Genomic DNA, 7,278 nt, shown 5'->3' on the forward strand with positions numbered 1-7,278 from the left:
TTCATATCTGTCATTTTTATGTATACAGTCTCATTATGGTGGGAGTAATAACTCAATACTTAAAACAATGTAATATTTTTTATGTTTTGTAGTGAAACTACATTACTGAGTTGTGTTTTTTGTATTTTTTATTTGCTGACTATTGCAGTGCATAATGGGTATGATATTTGAAGGCTATCTATAAAGCAAGCAAAATGGATGTTATTTCCTTTAACGTTGCTTTGTTCTTTTGCAACTATGGAACTTCTTTCTACATTTTTATCTTTTGACGGAGACTCCTCAAAACATATTCCGTTTCTATTCCCGCAAGACAGATCCCGTTACAGTTCTTATTTTGCTATCCATAACTCCAGCATCGAGAAGCGTCTAAAGTTACTGCTGGACACCGCCTTAGCGCCACGTTTTTGTTTATTTATATATATCGCTCATGCCCGGTGACACGGGCATCCATAAGGACCGATCACCCGGGGCTATAGCCCCGAGTGTTTTAAGCTTAGCCTTGAGCATTTTAGTCCGATGCCAATCTTGCTTCAGAAAAACAGTCACGCTCCAGGTAAAGCTGACTTAGCCCCTGATCTTTCCAATAGTTAGAAACTCTCCTGTCCGGTGATATATTGACGTGTATTTCCTGAAATTAGTGACTAATTTCCAGTTAATGTGTTTAGAGTAGCTGATAGCTGCATGAAGGTGACCGAGGGCTGACCATATCTGTAAGACCGTTCACAAAAGACTGTAGTGATCATCCGGAATAGAATATGTACGTACAGAAGTAGACGGGTGATAGATTAATTCTCTGGTGTTAAATGTATTATAAATGTAGAAGCGTTTACCGCATTGCAAGCAGAGGGCGCTGTTCAGCACGTGCTTTCTCATTGCTTTATTAACCTTTTCATTGTTCCTCCGCAGTCTGAATCAGTATTTCGGGACAAGCGGAGCACCAACATGAACGTTAGTCAATGTGAATTTGTCTGGTAGTTCTGATATCATACAGCACAGTGTGTGGCTGTATTATAAGGTACCGAGGTGCTGAATTTAAAATACTTACACAGTGTTGTGAAGTACTACAAGTACTACAGCTTAATCTGTGAACGATACAGGTAATATCAGGGGAATACAGCCACTCTAGCCTTGTAGAAATACCAGCAGAGCTACTGGAAAATTTCAAATGCTGTGAAGACTCCAGTACAAACCTAAAATGTCCAGAATTTATTCTAGGTGAGCATATTACTAGCAGATGAATGAGCATGCATTCATTTCATTCAGAATGTCCAAGTGGCAGGGTGGAGAGCTACTCTGGGGAATTCAAATGGACATACATCTCATTCTTTTTCCAGGCATCTCCATCCCAGCCGTCCACTCTCTCTGTGCCCCTATGACTAAAGCCCCTCCCACTCCCTCTTCCTGGTCCTCGACCTCTATGGTGGGCATTAGCACTGCCCCTTCCTCTTTGACCTCGACCTCCCCTGAAATGGAAACCGTCCCTGGGAGCCTCCCAGTGGTCTGCCCCTTTGACATTTCTTTCCTCTGGTTGACCAGCCTGCTGTCCCAAGCTTTGTGGCACCCTCCTCCTTCCTCGGTCCCATCTCTGAGATTGTTCTCTCCCTGGCGCGCTGGGGGGTGGGACGGTGTCACCCCTCGATGGGTTTACAGGCTGCCCACTGGCCGTGGTTTTTGATACACGTGTTTCCGCATGCATCTCCCCATCTGCAGTACTGCCTGCACTTGGGTACACTCCACCTTCTGAACTGATAGCATTCACCAAAACAGCGGCTTCTCTTTGACCTTCTGATGCGACCTCATTCCCCTTGGATGTGGACTGTGGCCCTGAGCAGAATGTGAGCTTTGCCACTCTCTCTGCGAGCTCAACCGGCTTCTCGTGCAGCAGTCGGCTCCGCTCTTTCCTCCTCCGCCTTGGCTGGCTGTGCTGTTTGTGGCCGGGATCAGGCCTGCGCTGAGAGTGGCCAGAAACCGGTTGGCTCTGAGACCCAGGAAGCTGAATGGGTTCAGGAGGAGCAGCAGGTTCCACCTGGCAGGGAGGGCTGTCTAGGGCAGGGCCCAGGCTGCTGGGATCAGAGGGTGTCTGCAGGGGACAAGTTCAAGGTGTTCAACAGCTGGGACTGAGTAGAGTAACAACCAATAGGAGAAAGAGCAACAAAAAAAACTCACCTCATTAATATGTATTAGAAAGCGATTAGACTCCACCAAAGGGTCAATAACTCCGCCCCTTTCCCTTTGTCGCTCCAAAATAGCCTGAAGTTCTGTCCATTTCTTTCGAAATTCTGCTTGTACGGTTGTCTCTTCAAGCTTAATAGAGAAAAACCAATTTAAATAAAATCTGAATAGGAAATAAAAAAGTTGGGTGGAAGATGAGCGATAGTCAATGGACTTTTACAAATTTTTTTCTGTGAAAATGGCAGCAAGTATGACAGCCATGATGAAATGGCATGATTTACCGTGGGGAAATGAGGAGCAGGAGAGGCCAGAAGAACTTCCAGGTCATAGGTCAAGGGCTCACGACAAACTGGGCACACTACAGTCAACTCCTGGAAGTAGAAAAAGAAAGTTTTTAATATATGTATATATTATCAAAGAGAGACACCACAGCAAAATGTTCTAGTTTCTGAAATCTGAAATCTCTGCTAAACTTAACCCAGCCTTATGTGTTCGTGTGTATATAGAATATATTACAAACACTGTAAAGAAAATTATTCTAAAACTAAACATGATTTAACTACATTTTTGTACTGAAGACTAGGACACCATTAGATGTGTTCTTCACCTGGCTGTCAGCTCTAGCCCTGGTCTTGTCCTCCTCCATCTCCTTCCTCCTCTCTCTTATCTCAGCCTCCGAATGAGCAATGTAGCGGCCCAGGCAGTACGAGTGAAAATAGTGATAACAGCTGGTCTTGGTGAATATTTCTTCTTCCTGTTAGAATGACAGTGAACAATTTGAGCGACAGAGCCGCCAACGGAGAGCGGACTGGTCCACTGCGTCGAGCAGCACCTTGAAGCCATACAAGCAGATGACACAGTTCCCGTAGGGAATATTGCTCTCCGTCAGGAACTCTTTGGCTTTCTGTGGAAGAAGAAAAGACTGCTTGTCAAACAGGATGCTGAGAGTCACTCAAAAGGGGAATCAGAGGCCGATAGGGACAGGTCTGACCTCAATGAGCTGGTAGAGTGCTGGCCCTCCTAGACAGGATTGTGCCTCCTTGTGCAGACAGCGTTGAACACTATAAGGCCAGGGAGAGCACAGTGAGTGGCTTGGAGATCCACACTGGGGCACTATGAACAGGAAATCAAACATGATTATGCTGATTGCTTACCTGAGGATCTTGTCATCAGAAAGACCACGAGGGTGATGGATGGAGATGCAGGGTGGAGATGCAGGGTACTGAGCAAGAGGAGGACAGATGTTAAACCCACCAGGCACAGTGTCATCAAAATTACTACTTAAGAAACACTGCCATCTGGCAACAGTCATGCAAAAAATTAAGATTGCCCAAAATCGCTCAAAGATTGAAGAAGTTGTTTGGGTTTACAGCATGGGAATGAGCACTGAAATGGACCAGAGGCCCCTCCATGGTGCCCTGATCTGTGCAACTGGAACACTGCCTGGACAGCAATGGCAAGCTGAGGTGAGCGAGGCTAATGGGATGTCAGTGTCTACCTGTGAGTCTAGAGTTAATGTCAGGGTAAGCCTCACAAACTGGGAAAGGGAGTCTTCAGCTGTAGAGGGGTGGAGGACCAAGCTCACATCCCAGTCCCTAGCAAAAAAATAGACAATAAACCACGATGTCAATATGGGTGATTTTAAAGACGGTGACATTCGTGTTAATTAAACTGCTACACAGCGACCAGGGCGTGGCACAGCCAGAACGGGGTGGACTGTCTCACCCGGTGCTATTCCGGCTGACTCTCAGCTCCTCCAGGTAAATTGACTTCAGAACTTCAATCTCAGACAAGACACTTAGAGTAGAAACAGAGATGATAAACGAGGTATTACAACAAACCACAAGAGATTTGGACGAAAAACAAATATTAAGAAATAATTCGTTTTTTGAATAATTTTCGAATGATTCCTGATACCTTCATTAATATACAGAGATCGTTATATATAAATATTTGTTATGAGAGCAGCTATTCATAAGTAACAAGACAGCCACATGAAGGTTTAAAAAGTCACGACTATGACCTGACAGGTCCCTATTTGCCGAATCCACCACATAAACATAATTCCTGGGTAAGTATCTATTCGCGATGCCTGTGCAAATCTAACCCTAAGCCTTTTCAATCACAAATGCCAGCATCAATGATGTAAACAATATTATCAGACACTCACTCGCTCTCAGACGCCATCTTTACTCCGCCACCCCGGAGTGCAGCAGTAAAACTACACGTCGCGGCGGTGACGTACGCGCGGCCCCGCCCCACGACTGCACTCCGCCAATCCGTGCAGGGACATGACGTGCAGCGCCGGCCCGACACGCCCCTTCCCGGGGTGACGGTGTTCCGGCAGGATGAACTACTATGTCTAGAGATTATATATATATATATATATACACACACACACTGTAGTGCTAATCGATAGCCCTAAGCCTAAGCCTAACCCCCCAAAAAACCCATAAAACCCGTACCCTAACCCCAAAAACCTACCCCTAATCCTAAAACGGTGGAACCACATATGTGCAGAAAGGCCCGACAGCATGTCTTGATAGGTATTTCAATTCGTCAGAACACGCGGGGGGCTGCACTAAGAAGCGGTGTTACTGGCTTATCGGGGTAACTTGTCAGATTTAAGGTAGTCTGGGCAAAATGTAAGTGAACGAATATGAAGTCCATTTAAACTGCGGTACCATAAATCCGACAAGTTACCCTGATAAGTCGGTAACCCCGCTTCGTAGTACAGCCCCCCGGTCTGAAAAAGTTAACCCAACTTTGTCTTTTTATTTAAAGCGAAAAATACACAACATCCTTTGAGTTCTTTGAATGTAACCATGAAACTGCATACGATTTAATGCTGCTGAACTACGGTGAGCAGACATGTCCAGACATCTTTAAAAAAGGGGATAACAGGAGATGTTTAGATAATTTCTTTATTTGTGTTAATTACAGTGAGTCTATTTAAAACAAAACGTTTGCAATTTGTAGTAAAACACGAAGTTAGTAACATTTCTAGAATATTTAAGTAATTGTCCAACTAGAATTTTCCAAACTATACAAATCTCCATTATTAACAAAAATGAATAAAAGAAGTAGAAAATGAGTATTAGGGTGTATGAGATGATATAGTGACATCAACAAACCCTATTTCACGGTCACACCGGACACAGGCGGAATCTCCCTAAGGTGCTAGCAGTGCGTTTTCCCTTTCATCCGTCTCTCTCCCTCCTGGTGTGAATTGATGCGGACTGCGTCTTTCCCTTGCTCTCTCTCTCTCTTCGTGTGCCGTCGCTTCTGTTTTTTCGCATGCAGGACCATGTGAATGAATGACATGAACATCTGGAGAGAATGAGACACAAACAAATGTTTCTCATCACCGTGCCTCGATAGACAAACTGTTACTGATGTGACAGACATTCACCTCCTCCACGTTGACGTTTTCCTTGGCACTCGTCTCAAAGACTCTGACTCCCACAGTCTCTCCGAAGTGCTGAGCTTCTTGGGAGTGGACCTCCTTCTTGGAGGGATCATCATTCTTGTTGCCCACTTAGAGGTAAGACAAGATGTGAAATAGGCCTCCATTTTCAATGCAGCCTGTGCAAATCCCCGTCCTGCCAAATTATCAATCCTAAAAAATAAACACTTACCAAGGATCGTACAGACATTGTCACAATATTGGGAGATTTCATCTAACCACCTCTTCACATTGATGAAAGACTCCTGATTCGTCACATCATAGACAATGATGACACCATGAGTGTTCCTGTAATACCTGAAATCAGAACTCTCTTTAGTATCACGAGAAATTTCTACCATGCGCATGTCATACCAGTGGCACAAAACATCACCTTCAGTGTACACTACCTGCTGGCATAGAAATAGGTAAATCAATAACGAACCAGACTGGCTAGAGCATTCAGAGTTCTTTATGAGCCGGTTAAAATGTCACATGCCTTAAACCATTTTCTGATTTGTACACAGGAGAGTGTAGAAACATATATTCAGCAGTAGGCTCCTAAGGCTGTTCAGATCAGTTTAAATAACTAGTTTGACAGTTACGTGGAAGTGATGGTCCTGAATCGCTCCTGTCCAGCTGTGTCCCAGATCTGTATCTTGACCTTCTCACCATTAACGTCCACTGTGCGGATCTTAAAGTCGACACCAATCGTCGTGATGTAACTCCCTGTAGGACACGGCTGGATGTAAAGGATGTGGAAGCCAGTACAGACAATTTAACATCCACTGACCAGTCCAGTGCCACATCTGCTCTGCCTGCCCTAATCTGCAACATCAAAGTTCACTCACCTGAAAATGAGTTATCAGCAAACCGGAGTAGCAAACTGCTTTTCCCGACATCTGAGGTCAATGGAAAAATATATATATATATATATTGGATAATTAAGTAATTAAGAGCAGACCCAACAATCATTGAACAAATGTGCCCTAACAACGGAATTACTTGTCTCGGGTTGATACTAATTCTGTAATAGCAGATACAATAGCACAGGTCAACTGGACACTCTGGCAAGTATGTTATCATTATCTAATTCTGGAAAATGAAAATAATCATCACAACATATGTCTCATATACGTGTCATCAAAGCTGTTCATCCATCTAGATGATTTTTTTTCGACAATCGCAGCTTTCACATAGGTCTAGGTCAGCGAGAAACTAAACAAAGACAACAGGAGGGACATCGACGTGAACATTTGGCCATAAAAAACCATTTGAGCAATTCTGCGAGAGCTTCCACTCACTGGAGTCCCCGATGATGAGCAGCTTGAAGAGATGGTGGTAATCCTTTGTTGTCATATCAGCCGTATTGTTGCTGCCGGACTCGGTGATTTCAAAGCAGTGGATCCACTAGCCGTTGAGCATTTCCTCTTCTGCCAGTTACTTGGTTTCCCTTTCAGTTCAGTATTAAAACAATGGCACTTCCATATTCTCATTTTTGAAAACATCTTCCCATTCTTGAGCACATCCCAGAGATCTTGTTAAGCAGCTGCCATTAAAGCACGTTTAGCAGATAACTGTAAATGTTTCCCCAGCTCATCCCAGTGATCCAGTCCAGCAGGCATCAAGGTTTTCATACATTTCACACTCCTGTCTGATCC

General features: G+C 44.2%; 2 protein-coding genes across 3 annotated transcripts; both read right to left on the reverse strand.

Moving 5' to 3' along the window:
• Positions 1–862: 862 nt before the first annotated feature.
• On the reverse strand, positions 863–4,465 carry rnf25 (ring finger protein 25). Its single transcript, XM_048992210.1, has 10 exons — positions 4,343–4,465; positions 3,898–3,969; positions 3,671–3,767; positions 3,327–3,394; positions 3,164–3,233; positions 3,005–3,076; positions 2,780–2,926; positions 2,454–2,543; positions 2,167–2,304; positions 863–2,080 (listed from the first exon to the last, which is right to left on the reverse strand). The coding sequence occupies exons 1-10, from the start codon at positions 4,357–4,359 to the stop codon at positions 1,289–1,291; spliced, it is 1,563 nt and encodes a 520-aa protein (XP_048848167.1). The 5' UTR covers positions 4,360–4,465; the 3' UTR covers positions 863–1,288.
• Positions 4,466–5,078: 613 nt separating this feature from the next.
• Positions 5,079–7,073, reverse strand: LOC125718384 (ras-related protein Rab-35-like). 2 transcript variants are annotated; one of them, XM_048992216.1, is made up of 6 exons: positions 6,922–7,073; positions 6,469–6,519; positions 6,223–6,346; positions 5,811–5,935; positions 5,585–5,709; positions 5,079–5,502 (listed from the first exon to the last, which is right to left on the reverse strand). In XM_048992216.1, exons 1-6 carry the CDS (start codon positions 6,974–6,976, stop codon positions 5,353–5,355), a joined length of 630 nt encoding a protein of 209 aa, XP_048848173.1. In that variant the 5' UTR covers positions 6,977–7,073; the 3' UTR covers positions 5,079–5,352. The 2 variants fall into 2 exon arrangements, with proteins under 2 accessions (XP_048848173.1, XP_048848174.1); XM_048992217.1 differs by lacking the exon at positions 6,469–6,519 and having other exon boundaries at positions 6,922–7,058.
• Positions 7,074–7,278: the final 205 nt, after the last annotated feature.

This window comes from Brienomyrus brachyistius, chromosome 22 (genome assembly GCF_023856365.1).
Source record: "Brienomyrus brachyistius isolate T26 chromosome 22, BBRACH_0.4, whole genome shotgun sequence".
Lineage (NCBI taxonomy): Eukaryota > Metazoa > Chordata > Actinopteri > Osteoglossiformes > Mormyridae > Brienomyrus > Brienomyrus brachyistius.

What these genes read in the sequence shown, in the direction of transcription:
- LOC125718384 (XM_048992216.1), bottom strand. Translation starts at nt 6,976, where the DNA reads ATGACAACAAAGGATTACCACCATCTCTTCAAGCTGCTCATCATCGGG. An exon ending in TGCTGATAACTCATTTTCAG is followed by an intron (nt 6,347 to 6,468) that starts GTGAGTGAACTT and finishes CGTGTCCTACAG; the next exon opens with GGAGTTACATCACGACGATT. An exon ending in AAAACGTCAACGTGGAGGAG is followed by an intron (nt 5,503 to 5,584) that starts GTGAATGTCTGT and finishes CATTCTCTCCAG; the next exon opens with ATGTTCATGTCATTCATTCA.
- rnf25 (XM_048992210.1), bottom strand. An exon ending in GGGCTAGAGCTGACAGCCAG is followed by an intron (nt 2,544 to 2,779) that starts GTGAAGAACACA and finishes TTCTACTTCCAG; the next exon opens with GAGTTGACTGTAGTGTGCCC. An exon ending in TTCTAATACATATTAATGAG is followed by an intron (nt 2,081 to 2,166) that starts GTGAGTTTTTTT and finishes TGTCCCCTGCAG; the next exon opens with ACACCCTCTGATCCCAGCAG.